Source organism: Crocodylus porosus, unplaced genomic scaffold, assembly GCF_001723895.1.
Source record: "Crocodylus porosus isolate Cpor-Errol unplaced genomic scaffold, CroPor_comp1, whole genome shotgun sequence".
Lineage (NCBI taxonomy): Eukaryota > Metazoa > Chordata > Crocodylia > Crocodylidae > Crocodylus > Crocodylus porosus.
The window spans coordinates 102,246,745-102,261,321 of record NW_017728931.1 but is presented as its reverse complement, the minus strand read 5'-3'; the positions used below and the strand labels follow the sequence as shown (position 1 = coordinate 102,261,321).

General features: G+C 41.6%; 1 protein-coding gene across 2 annotated transcripts in view; it reads right to left on the bottom strand.

Moving 5' to 3' along the window:
- KCND2 (potassium voltage-gated channel subfamily D member 2) overlaps positions 1–14,560 on the bottom strand; it is a 481,391-nt gene extending 466,831 nt beyond the window's left edge. For both annotated transcript variants that reach the window (XM_019543431.1, XM_019543432.1), the window contains exon 1: positions 12,948–14,560. In XM_019543431.1, coding sequence (XP_019398976.1) covers positions 12,948–14,062 — 1,115 coding nt within the window. In that variant the 5' untranslated portion in view covers positions 14,063–14,560. The remainder of the gene's footprint in view (positions 1–12,947) is intronic.
- Positions 14,561–14,577: the final 17 nt, after the last annotated feature.

The window sequence follows — 14,577 nt, the reverse complement described above, 5'->3', positions numbered from 1 at the left end:
GTGTCTGCACACGTGCTCAGGAGAGAGAAGATAAATTCTGCTTGAAAACACAATTAGTTTGTCAGAAGCTGATTTGGGCATCAATGCCCCACTCTGACCTTGTTTGCAAACAAATACATCCTTTTGTGCCGGCTGATGTTTGTGTGTCTGTGATCTTTGCGGGCCTCCAGAGAAACGAACTGCTTTTGTGCAACATTCCTGCCAGCACCAGCATAACTGTGCTTCCCCAGCTGCCAGGGGCATGCGTTGTTCATGGAGGGGAGAGAGAAAAGGGGAAAAAAGTTCAAAGGGAGACATTACAGTGATAGACTACAAGGTTGAAAAGAAGCTGTCTATGAAAAGGAATAGTTGGAGATCAGGAAAACAGGAATGAGAGAAGATAAAAATTTACTGGATACAAAAAAATCATGGACTCAATATAGACACTGGATTTATGACACATTACAATCTGCCTGACATCTGACTCACCAGCTAGCTGACTGACCTGACCTTTTATGTTTTTCCTTTGCCCCACCTTTTCTCCATTCCCCTCCCTGACTCTGTTGCCTTTGTCTTCCTGATTTCCAACTATTTCCCTTTTCATTGGGAGCCTCATATTTACCTTGTATTATCACTGTATTGTTTCCCTTTGGCCTTTCCCTCCCTGACTTCTCCCCACTTCCTTCTCTGCTTTACCTCATGTTTTCCTATTTGTACCTATTTATATTTTCACTGACATCTAGTCACACTTTTAGGCAGCAGGCAGACAGACTTGAGCAAACAGCATGCAGCCTGCCTATCCTGTGCACAAATCTGGGGGGCACATGCCCTCCCCATTCCTCTTTTGGCCCAGGGTGCATGCAGCAACAGAGAGCTGCCCCTCCTCCCCAAGCCTCCACTCTGCTCCTGCCCCAGGCATACACTGCCGTGGCTGGGGCTGAGCAGCAACTTGGCCCCAGCCCCATCCCCCTCCCTCACCATGGGATCTTCTATTTGCCCCCACCTCTAAGCCCCCTTTTTACTTCTGTGAACTTACTGGCAAGCAGTAAGTGGGCTGTGCAGCTCTGCTCCCTCCTTTCTGAATGCTGAATGCCTGTAGCCAGCCTGCATATGCACATATGTATGCTGGGCTGCCTGCTTTTCCCTCCCAGGGGCTCCCATTTCCTGAAGGGCCCTGGGCAACTGCCCACCTGGCCCGGACATTAATCTGCCTATGCCCCTCCGTGCAAAGTTACTGTGTCACTCACTAGACTCTGCTGCTTTGCTGCAGACATGTGCATAGATGTCTCTCTTGGCTGTACAGTGTCAGCTCTGAAAGCTCTCCAGTCTTCAGGGGCTCAGAATTTGAATGTCTGTACCTGCTGCTCTAGGATAAGTTTTTCTACCAGGAGAACAAAACCAGAAGAATTCTCCCTACTCATTTGAATGTGTGTATGCAGCCTAAGAAAGGCAAAGACTCCTCTCCAAAACTTTTAAGAAACAGACAACAGATAAATACTCAAATAAAAAAAAACCAAACCCTTTAAGCATTAATTAATGCTGCACTTGTGCAGGAACATGGTTTAGATGACCCTTAAGGTCCCTTCCATTCCTATGATTCTCTAATTATATGAAAAGTTAACAACTAACACCTAATTATGGGCATGTGTGAACTACTGTCTGTGGATTGGTTTCTCCAGTTGAGGAATGAAAAGCTTAATATCAAGAGGCTACAAAATCTGATAATTTCAGGAAGGATTGCTGATTTTGCTAGAGCTAGTGGAGGGTGGCTTTGAGTGTTTCTGCTACATTTCAGGGTAGACATTCTCTTTGAATCCTGGTAACCTTGAGAAGTATCTCATGAAAATTAGGGAAACTGAGGGTTATACAACTCTCTGAATTGTGCAGCTTGCTCACGCTTTCTGCTTAAATCCTGAACTTCCTAGCACTCATCACAGCTCATTCTGTTCAACTTTGCCAGCAAGCAGAACCCAGACAGCTAAGAACAGAAAATGAAAGAAGCTAATACATAACATGAAGAAGCAACAGCTATTCAGTTTAAACTCCTTCTGTACTATAAAGACATCACCGAGACTTACATTATAATGACTGTAACAAAATCATAAAGTACACCACAGAATCAGAGTTCAGTTTTATTCCAATGATTGTAATGGGACTCCATCATGTTTTTGTCATTTGGGACACTAAAAACCCACCCCTGTCACTTGGGAGGGACAGACCTACTTCAGTGCACATTTATCATTAGACTAGGCATCACCCAGACCACTTCTTAGTTTTCCTTTTGAAATATGACCCACTGAACCTTCCATTTAATATCAATTGGATAATATGGATGGAGAACATTGGGCAAGTTTCTTTCACGTTAGGAGTAAAGATCCAGATTAGAACCCAAGTCTTCCTCCCATCCAGGGCAGCAGGGGAGCCGCACGTTGTCTTGACTGCTTCCTCCTAGGTCTGTCTATCCTCCTCTCTTGGCTGCCCCGTGGGCAAAAAAAAAAAAAATATAAAACTTAGGGTTACCATACATCTGGGTTTTCTAGGATATGTCCTCTTTTTTGGATCCCTGTGCTGCATCCAGTGGGTTTTTAAAATAAAAGCAAATGTCTTGGTTTTCTGCTCTCCCAGGCTGGCTGCTTGGGACTGGGAGCAATGGGCAAGCTGATTGGCTGTTGGGGGTCATGTGCTCCCTGCACGGGCTCCAACCACCAAGTAGAGTGAGTGAATGAGTGTGTGAGCGAGAGCAAGAGCAAGGGTGCATGCGTAATGAGGGTGTTGTTTGGGCAGTGGGACTGGGTGGGGGAGAGGGCTGTGGGTCGGGAGTGAGGGGCACCAGTAGAGCTGGGGGGACAGAGGCTGCTTGTCCAGAGTGCAGGACAGCAACAGTGCTGGGGGGCAGGGGCTGTGGGTTGGGAGTGAGGGGCACCGCCAGGGCTGGGAAGGGTTCAGGAGGCTGTGGATCAGGAGTAAGGGGCATGGGGGATGGGAGGGGCACCTGTGGGTTGGGTGTACAGGGCACTGGCAGCATGAGGGGGCTGTGGGTCAGGAGTGAGGGGCACCAGCAAGAGGTGGGGGGTAAGGTACTGCTGTTTGGGAGTGAGGGGCACTGGCAGGGCTGGTGTCAGCAAATCCAGAGTGAAGGGCAGCAGCAGGGTGCAGGGCAGGTTGGCTCATCAGTGAGGGGCAACAGAATGGGCAGAGGCAGAGCACTGGCATGTTACTGCTGTCCTCTCCCCCAACATATTCCCCCTGCCTGCCACACCCCCACTTGTCTTGGTGACTATCACTTAGGTGCATAAAGTGAAAAAGGGTTCTGTCCTTTAAGTGCACATCAGCCTTTTTTTACTACACATCATCTTTCCATCAATTCTGTCTCCACCAAATCCTTGTCCCACTGAAATCAATAAAATCTCCAGACTTGGCTAGTTTTCAGAATTGGATGCTTAAGTTGTGGTATTTCCTGTCTTTTAAAATTTCACATTTAGTTATTGGAAAACATTGTAATTAGTCCAGAACTAATGAACATGAAATTCTAAAGCATGCATAACAAAACAAACATTTCTTGAACTCCCGGTCCTGCTCAATTAAAATTACAGGCAATGACAACCAAACACTGTAAACCAAAGGCTAGATTTTCCCTTAGATGTGATAGCAAATTTCTCTCAAAGGCTTTGACTGCTAAGTTACACCACCTTCCTTAAATATTATGCACACATAATTACTCTTCTGTGGTATTACATAAACATAGATAGGGTGTGTTTTCACATGTGCTGAGTACCCATAAACCCCACTGCTTCCAAAAGGACCAGGTAGTATTTAGCATCTTTGAAAATCAGGCTATTTAATCATTGCCTGCATTATAAACTTCTGACTGCAGAGCCGTTGGCAAAGGATGAGAATAGCTCTCATCCTGTGACTGAGGTAGCTTTACTAGCAAAATCCTCAGTGTAGATGCAGCTGAGATGACAGAAGGTGGCTCCTTTCTGTTGGAACTTTCCATTATTTGGGGGAACTGGTGCAGCTTTGGTAGCAAAAAACCCCTCCTTCTGCTGGCAAGTGATTCAACCTCAGGAATGTGGCAACTGTAGTTAAGCAGCAGCAGCTATTTTTTTGGTCCCAGTTCCAGGATTGCACTGGAGCTGTGTGTATGGTGGTAGTGGTGGGGGGGAGGGGGAGGGGATGTAAAACATGAGTGTTCATAGTAATAACATAGGTATGCAACATTTTCAACTTTCGCAAAGCTCCTAATCCTGCTTTCACTGAAGTCAGTAGAAGCTTTTTTTTAAACCTTTACTTTAATAATGATCAAGCCCAAATTAAATGCATATACACAGCCCCCTTAAAATGCTGATACCTTGAGGATATAGAATTCTAGCTAATCAGTGCAAAGCACAATGCAGAAGTGTGTCAAAAAGGAAACACTGTTTTGCCAAGGGCATCAGAGCAAATTATTTTTCTCATAAAAGTTGTCACTGGATCTTTAATATTCACAGAGACAGGGCTTTGGTTTGCAAGGTCTTATCCAAGCATAGCAAAATGTTTATGCTTATTTATCAGCTTTTGATAGTGTGGAATGGGATTTGAACGTGTGGTAACTCGGGGCATATGCAGAATGGATCAGAATACTTAGACCAGCTAAAACACGCTTATTACCTTCTCTTATCTTTTGAAGTGCCATTTTGTAGTGGGACGAAATGGGTATAAAATATGAGAGTGCTGGATTATAATTGTTTCAGGATGTCTGATAAGCAAATTTTATTAAATATAGACCAAAACCATTCACGGATGGACCAATAGCTACATAATTTTCATGAGTGCTAATGTTAAGTTTGGTCCCTTCCCTCAACAGATATACATGTGAAAAGATTTGTATTCAGATATTTCTCTCTTAATGTTTACATTCAGAAGCATACCACTTGTACCTAAAAGGTAGAATATATTTTCTCTCTTATCTCATATTTATCTAAAACACTGTTTGAAAAATTGGTATTATTTTCTCAGTGTTGCAGTATGACTGTTCCTTTTTTGGCTTTTTTTGTACACATTAAGTACCAAAAAGCATGATTATAAATATTATCTAGAATGTGTTAGACTCAAATAATATCCTTCAGTAAAAAGTTACTTTAGGTGTATATACTGCAAATGTGATGGTAGAATTAGGCTGTTTAATGTGGTTAAAGGTAACAGTCCAAGTATAGTACTTATTATTGTTCCAGAATAATGCAACAGAACATAGAACTATCATTTTAATGTACAACCTGTGAATTTAAAAACCTTTTCTCTATTTCACTAGCAGTGCAAGGAAATTGTTTTATAAACTATGTCTTAAATAAAAATCTTTGCTCTCACTCACTTCCTGATGAGTGATTGGTATAAATATATACAGAATATCTTTTCCAGCACTGTGTTAACAGCTGATGAAATGTGATGAGCCTGAATTTAAACTATGTCTGTGGGTTTCCTGCAAACACTGCATTTGTTTATTACCTATAGAATATGATTCTCCTCTTACTTACATTGTACATTAGAAGTAACTCCACAGTAGTTAACAAATTATCCTGGGATAAAACTTCAGTGAGGTGAAAAACAGATTATACTTTGATTTTTTCAAATGTTTGTTCTGGGGAAATGAACAACATAGTAACTTAAATTCTTTTCTTGTGCTTGTGAAATGTCATCATTTTGGATACATATTTTATTTCAAGATTCTTTACAAGTTTCTGTGTTAATCAGTATAGTACCCTTTTCCAAACACCTTCATATGTAGCAGGCCTATCTTAAAGCTATATTTAGATATTTATGTTTTAAAACTTGTCTTCTTATCTATGCAGAGGCAGAGAAATTCATAATTGTATGAGTTAAAAATAGTGTGTCACCATTCAATGTGAACTTCTTGAATTTTTTATCACTTAAGTCAGGCCTTTAATATCATTTGAATATTAGCTGAGAATCAGGCACATGGGGTATTTTTACACATGCAAGTGCCTCAGCGCTGGGCAAAGCGCCTGGAGCTGCAATGCTTGCACTTATATAAGTGGCAAAATGCACGTCAGTGCTGAGAAAATGGCAGCAGCGTACTTTTGAACTAAAACACATTGGAGGTGTTTTAGTTCAAAAGTGCACTGCTGCCATTTCTGTGTGCCGATGCACATTTCACCGCTTATACAACTGCATGTGACGCAGCACAGTCTGCTTCAGCTCCCGTGCGATTAATCGAGTCTGCTCCAAAGAGGCGGATTTCCATCACATTGCAGGAGAAAAAAGTATGTGTATAATGGCCCATGATGGACTATAATCAATAAATGGGATGCCAGTTGAAATTATGCATATCAGTTCTTTCTATTTCACTGTGTTGGCATATTTTTGTTGTTGCCTCCTCATCACCACCAATATAGGTGTTATTCTTGACTCATAATAATGGCAAGAAAACTAATTTCCATCTGTTTCCACCACACAAAGTAAATAAATTAGAATGACAGAAAATTCGTTTTTCTAAACACCACTTGTACACACTTTGTAGCTGTAAGAAAATTCATGCTCAAGGACATTGCATTAACTAAACAAATTGTCTTGCCTCCAAGAACTCTGCATGACCTTTAAGTCATACAAGTTGTTCTCTAATGAAGAACACTGAAGCCATATATAATAACCCATGCTTTCTTTCTAGCTGTACAGCTAGGCAACGCAGGCTGAATCAGCTTTGTATTAGAGGATAAAATATTTTTTATTATAACCAAAGTGACCATTTATTTTCCAATATTTTAAATTTTCCCTGAAACACTTCCTGAATTTTGAGTAGTGGGTTTTGAAGGTTGTTACATTACAATCTAACCATCCTCTGATTTATGTTAATCTACCTATTGAGGAGGGAGAGGAGGAAAACTCAAAATGTAAAATTTTTGAGAGTCTGATATTATCACCCGGTTTTGTACAAGAATACAAAAACAGAAAATTGCTATTGGAAAAAGAAAACTATCAAACATACAAGTAATAACAGAGCAAGTAGTTAAAAATAGAGAAATAAGGGGGCAGTTTTGCAAATCTTTACTCATATGAAGAGCTCTTACACACAAAAATAGTTTCATGGGTTTTAATGAAACTACTGACGAAGTTAGGATTCACAAGTTTTTATTCTTTTTTTGCATTTTTTCTCATCTGTGGGTGCGTTTGATATGTCTTCTTCATATTTGGGTGTTTGTAAGAAAACACACTAAGTGTGAAATGCTGAACAAGATTTTCTGGTGATTGAGAAAGTGAACATTGCAGAGGGGAACTGACATGGGTAAAGATCAGATCAGAAGAACAGCAATAGCCACAAATGGAAGATTTGGTTCAGAGATGACAGATAAATAAGGAGGCTGGTGGAACGAGGCAGAAGGAAATAAAGGCAGTGGGGTCGTTGACATGAAATGTAAATTTGTCTCAAATGAGGATAAGAGAAACAGAGAGAAGACATGGTCTGAGCTGGTCAAAATCAGAGCTTGTGAAGTCAGATGTTAGCACCGTAGAAGAAAAGAAAGAACTATGTAGAGGGAGTATACTTCAAATGTGCAAAAAGTGTGGGGGGAATGGTGAAGAGGGAGAAGAGACTTTACAAGATTAGGAAAGCAGGAGGCCTATTATCCTACTCCCTTATGTCAGAATCATAGAGTCATATAAAAGTAGGGCTCCTGAGGTCATTTAGTCAAATCCCCTGCTTGAGGCAGGATCATCCCTATGCACATCCAAAAGTGCCTGTCTAATTTATTCCTAAGAACTACTTGATCATCCTTGTCATATAACTACAAAGCTATTGCTCCAAAAGACCAAGAGCACCCTGACCTACCACAGGTAAAGCTGGGGGATATGGGCTGTCAATGTTCTTCCAACTCAAGGGTTATTAAAATGCATTCAAGAGAGCCAAAGAAAAGGGTCATGGCTGCCCTACCCCCCAAGCAGAGCGCCCCCCCATGCAAAGTCTGTATCAATCTGACCATAGGGTGGAATTCCAGCCTGATCCCATAGGTCTGACCTTGAGCAGAAGGGCAAGATCCTCACCAGGACCCCTGGATTATAGACCCAGCAGGAGCTCTGGCACACCCCTGTCAAAATTCCCAGCCTTGGCTTCAGCCAACACCTAAAGTTTTGGAAGAAGGAAAATAAAACCATGACACCTTCAGTGAAAGATGGGGGGAAAAAATCCTTCCCAAGCTTCCTGCTTTCCACAAACTTCAGAAGTAAAGTTCAGAACCAAAGCCCTTCCAATCTGTCCTGCAACCCGGGAACAACAATCATGACTGTCACACCCCTTTCTGTAACCCTGCATAAACTTATTTTAGCTCCTTTAATCTTCTTTCATAACTAAGCAGACTGTGGAGCTCTGCTTCATTCTTCTGCTACTGAGCACAGTCTTTTCCAACATCCACATGTTCTAGGATGCAGGGCTCCTCCCATGATCTCTCCGCAATCCATGGATGTATGTCAGGGGATTATTCTCCCTGGCCTTCCAAGTGTTGCTCTTCACAGAGCATTTGAGACGTAGTTATTCTAGATCATCTCTGACAAAGACCCTTGCTAGATGTGGAGGTAAAGGCACAATGAGATCTAATGCGCCATTCACACAGTCATGCCTTCTACCATGCTATACGTGTATGGCAGGAGGTGTGATTGTGGGGTATGCATTACAGTCCATCATATCTTCTTGCTGGTGCAGGGGAAGCCTGATACCAGGCTCTCCCACCACTGGCAAAAAGCAAGCTCCCACAGCTGGGAGCCCAACAAACCAGTTGAGGGATTCCTAGTCACAAGGGCTGGACTGACTGGAAGATTGCAACAGGGGTGAGCCTTCCACCCCAGGGGTATGGGAAACAATTGGGACCAAAGGACTGATGCTGAGGCAACTTCCCTCTCCCCTTTGGGGCTGCTAGAAACCACTGGGAAAGAGAGGGGAAGGGAATTTTTAAAAAATGCCCTACATCGACCTATCTAACTTTAGTTGCCCTGCCCCACACCCTAGAGCCCTAGGAATTGTAGCAGCCATGATCGCCAGGATCCAGGGGTTTCATGTACCTCCTTGAACCCTAGGAATAACAGCAGTTGCAATCTCCAGGGTACAACCCTGGGGATTATGGCCACTGTAATTCCTAGGGCACAGGGGTTTTTCCACTGGATATGATGTACCCATGGCTGGAAGCACACAGCTGATGGGTGTCCCAGCAACAGAGGAGACACTGCTACATGTGCAAATTGAAACTCAGCTATAAAGTTAGACCTGAAATGAGGTATAAGGCTAGACCTGAAAAGTTGTGTGATAGTTGCCTTGCAAGTGTAGCTAGTCACTACACTACTCGGTAATTGTGCAATACCTAGAACTTGTAGAAGGGGCTTAATGTTTCTCCAACTTCTTCCTGAAAACCTCCAGTGATGAAGACTCCACGGTTTCCCTCAGCAGTGTATTTCACTGCCTCCTGATTCTAACAGTGAAGCTCTTTGCAGCTCTTTCTTGCCTAGGGAGATGTGCACATCATCTTCTTAGCTGCTAAGGGTAGGAAATGTGTCCGTCTGCTACTTAATACTTCACATTGTTTGCATTATGAATAAATAATACTAATAACAATAATAATGATGATGGAAGCTTTACATTCCCATTTTCTTAGTTTTAAACAGCCTTCTGTAAAGTCTGTAATTCACTTATGAAAGTGTTATATGATCTGACAAAGCCATACAGTGTAAGGCCTATAAATATGAAGGTACTATTTCATATGCCTGTGTGATTGCTTTTGAACTAGTCACAAAAGATCACAACATTCTTTATTTAAAGCACAATATATAATACTACATACAAACCGTTGTACAAAAACTGACACAAGATCTACAAAGAAATACTGCCCCTCCACCATTACTACAAAACCTTGACCCAGGCTTCTCCAGCTCATTTGTTGTCTACAGCACTGGCAGAAAGAAAGCCATTCGTTTATCAAACTGCCGGATGGCACAGAAGGTGCCACTACTGAGTCACAGAGGGTGCGAGTGTTCCAGAAGCATTCACGTACATCTAAGAGCCACAATTCCAGCAAACATTATTCTTTTGGTTCTGATTCTATTCCTACCCATTTCTTGATCTTTGCACCTCCATAATGCAGCTGATTGCAGTTTCTCTGGCTTTCATTATTGCCCTGAACTTCCACATTTTCCTGCAATACCTTCTCTAAGTTTTTATCTAGTACTTGCTATTCACTCATCTCTCTCACTTATTATTTTGGTTTAAAAGCTGTCCTGTTATTTAAATACATTTTTCTTAACTTAAATATGTACACATGCTGTATTTCTAAACCACATTTCTCAATTCAGATTTTACTGCAATTCTCCATCTCTATGAACAATCCCAACCACTTAAGATCAAGATGTTGGGATGTCCTTGGAGTCTAAAAGTGCAGCAATATTTGAAGTCATTGGCACTCTGCAGAGAAAATTAATCTATGTTTTTTTAAGATGGTTTAATTGCTCAGCAATCATGCAGAACTGAGAAATATAGCTCTGCTTCCAAGATAATAACTCCCCAAATTGCTAAGGTTGCCACTCAATACCCTTGCTAACTCACAAATTGTATAAATATGCCTAGTCTCCAAAACTCAAAAAAAGTTAGATTATTATTGAGCATTACAGTCCATGGCATTTTATAACATTTTATGTAACTTGCTAAGCACAGTAATCATTAAAAAAAGCAAAAAGAAACAAGAGAGTATAATTCATTTTGCTTGCAAGTAAAGAACTTGGCTCATGTCTGGCCACCTTCTAGAGCATATATTTAAATAAAACTTTAAAACTTCAATTTTGCCTAAGCGAGGATGGCAAGATGTGACCTTTCATCCAAGTTAACACTAATAAGAATATTCCACTTTGATTTACCTTTGCAGTTTTCTCTTGTAATTTCCACCCTTTCCCTATGCTTACAACACCAAGATGAAACTATGTCAGTGCTTGTAATGTTATTAATTCTATTCCAATTATTCATCACTATTTAACATTTTAACACAGTATTTACATGGCTAACAAGATATCAAAAGAAGAACATTATCCAGTTTGCATGCTGATTAAAATTCTTCCGAAATGATGTGTTATCAAAAATGTTAAAGGACAAATCTGGGTCCCTGTATAATTATCCTCCAAACTGAGTTAACTGCCTAAGCATGTTTAACGTACTTGAATTTTTGGATGTGAAAATACTAAGTGATTTAGGAGCCTGAGGCACTTTGAAAACAGGATGTAGGTTCTTCAGTCCCAGTAGCTTTCAATGAGAATGAGGCTCCCAAATCATCCAGGTGCTTTTGAAACTTTTATCCAGAGTCTCAAATGCTTTTAAAAACCTGGAAAAATAAAATTCAAGAGGAATTCCAACCATATGAAAACAGTATACTGTTCAGGACCATGGACAAGATTTTCAATAACTATTCGAGAAAAATAAGTCATTATTAACAAATACAGATTAAACTCTGCTGTTGGTATTTCATATTCAGTGATATTTTTATCAGTTTTTAAAATCTGTGAATAATTTTGCTGAAATTATAACAGTTTAATTAACAATAATATACAGAAACATGATTTAAAACTGGAACCAGAATAAAACTTTTGTGATAGAGAAAATAAATAAATAATAAAATAAACTTGCCAGAGCCTCCTGGCATTACACACTATTACCAAAAGTATGGACAATTTACATTTACAATATTTGTCTTTATTTGGTATAGCGTACTAAAGATAAAAGCTCTGTATAAAAATTATCACATAATGCAGCTCCTTTATCTTTAAAGTTTTGTATATGGTTTTCCAATCTCTACTACGATTAAAGGAAACAAATAAACTATCTTATAATACAGGCTTCTTTCACTTTGTTAAAATAAGCCAGTAATGCATGTTTCATAAATCACAGCATTTATGATGACAAAATGTTTAACTAATGAAACTGGTGACAATGAAACTTTTTCATCTTTTAATATATACAGATATAAAACAACTAGCAGTAGTAATTTTCAGTGAAAAAACCTACTTTACATATACAGTCCCATAGCTATGACAAAACAGCTCAGAACTGAGGACAGGATGAAAAACTGCCTTCTTAAATTAATCAAGCTTCCTAAATCTCTGCTAGCCACAGACAAAAATATTTCTACAATTTTCTCTAAGCTAGTACAATACGACATCAATACCATTAATATCTCCGTCAGCATTTTTAAATAAGTAATCTACCTTACTACAAAAAACCATTGAATCTTAATGTCAACAGTGGCATTTTATACTTTCAAACTCTAAGGAAGCAGCTAAACTCTGACTGGCATATATAACATACCTTTAACATATATATTCCTGAATTAGACCTGCTGCACAGATTAATCAGACTTCCTCAATCAGCTTCACAGGCACTTTCATAAGTATACATTGAATGACGTATGCCATTGACTTGGGGCTAAATACTGGTGTCACTGAAATCAAAGGGAAATCTGCCAGTGATTTAAATTACATCAGGGCTGATCCTTTGATAAGTTTAAGGTTTACTTATTATTTTGTGAATAATGATTACTCTACAGTATTCAAGACAATACCTTAGGAATTATTTGGTAAGTACCACTACCTGGAATATTCAAATAACAAAACATGCACTCACACTTTGCAGAGACTTTGAAAAATATTCTAATTTCACTGTCAAATTGAGCAAAGTGCAATAACAACATGCAAAGAAACCTGTCTTAATTTTTATTTTTAAAAAGTTCAAATTTTTATCTCTGGCCCCCTTCATTTTTACAGCACTCTGAAACCGATTCACATATGTAAACTGGTTCATAGTTTTAAAAAGCACCTGCTCAAGTCCCTACAGTTTCTGTAACAAAAATGTATGTCTTGCATCTTCTAATAAAGTTTTTGAAATTGAACACTGCCCCACATGTGCCAATAAATTCAGTGAAATGTTGGCCCTGGCCAAACCCATCTCCACTTACCCCAGTGTTGTCATAGTGACAATGGTGTACCAAAAAGCAGCAGGGATGCTGGTGAACTTGCTGGCTGATGAACCTTTCTCTGCATAAAACATGACCGTGGCAAAGATGATAATGGCCATGGTAAGTGAAAAGAGGAGAAAGCCTAACTCTGAGGCACAACTCTTCAGCGTGTAGCCCAGGATACGCAGCCCCTGTGAGTGACGGGAAAACTTAAAGATCCGGAAGACACGGAAGACACGCAGTGTCACAAAAGCCCCACTGACATCCTCATTATCTGTCATCACCAGGCCAATGTAATACGGCATGATGGCAACTACATCAATAATACTCATGACACTGCGCACAAACTTGTAGCGGCTGGGAGCTGCCACCAAACGCAGCAAATATTCAACAGTGAAAATCATGACACAAGCTGTATCCAGGCAGAAGAAAGCTACGGCATAGCGCTCTCCACAGGGCAGCTCCTTGATACGACCAGGACTTATGCCACAGGGCACTGTTTCCACCACGTTGGCGATGACAGAAACAGCAATGAAGAAACCAGTGACATAGTAGAAGACCAGGGCCAGTGTACTGGTGTGTGGGTTTTCGAAGGCCCGCCACATCCTCTGCCGAGCTGTCATGGAAGGCAGGGAGTTCTCGGCTGCGTGATCCTGGTCAGCATCATCCTGCAGGCGCTCGGCGTTCTCACGCCGACGATCCTTGTACTCCTCATAGCAGCAGTCGCCAATGATCTCAGGGATGATGCCAAAGAAGGCCAGCTCCTCATCGTACGCCGAGATACACTCTTGCCGGGGGTAATGAAGCTTCCCTGTACGGTAGAAATTGAGTATGTGCCGGAAGATATCAGGATCTCGGTCAAAAAAGTACTGCTGCGTTTCTGGGTGGTAGAAGAAGTCTCGCTCTGAGCTGCCCAGCAGCGTATCCGGGTAGCGCTCCAGGGTATCCAGCCAAGTCTGGAACTGGATGCCACTCACATTCAGCACAATCAGAGAGTCCTGGCTTCGCTTTCTCTCCTGCCGGGGAGCAGCTGGCATGGGACTTGTGGCCACTGGCATCCATCCTATGGCTGCTGCCCGGGCAAAGGGCAACCAAGCTGCTACTCCTGCTGCCATGGTCCAAGCTGCTAAGGCTGCCTCTGCTGAGGGATCACTTCAGAGCCAATCCTGGCTTGGCCACTAAATACATAAATTTAAAAAAAACACAAAACCCTGAATGAGACACAAATGCTCCCAAAGCCACGGCAGGTCCTGCAGGCTCCTAAGTGCTGTTACTCTGCCTAAACAGTGAAGGCTGTCCTGAAAATGTTGCTTGCTCCTCTTTTGTCTCCCGACCACTGCCTGCTAGTCAGTCAGCAGAAGAGATCGGGAGACAGGGAAAGTCATGATGTCCCCGTGTGCAGTGAAACCAGTGCCTCCCCCTCCTACCAGCTGGCTCTTGTGGAGAAAAGCTCCATATGTTGCATGTAGACAGAAGGGAGAGGTGCAAACGGAGTCACCAGCGGATGGCTCTTGCTTCCTCAGTGCAGCCACCTGAGGAGACGGGGGCTCTTCTCGGCCCCTCCGCCAGAGCCCCCAGCCCGGCTCTTCTCCGCCGCTCCTGCCCGAGCCCCTTGAGCGGGATGCCGGGC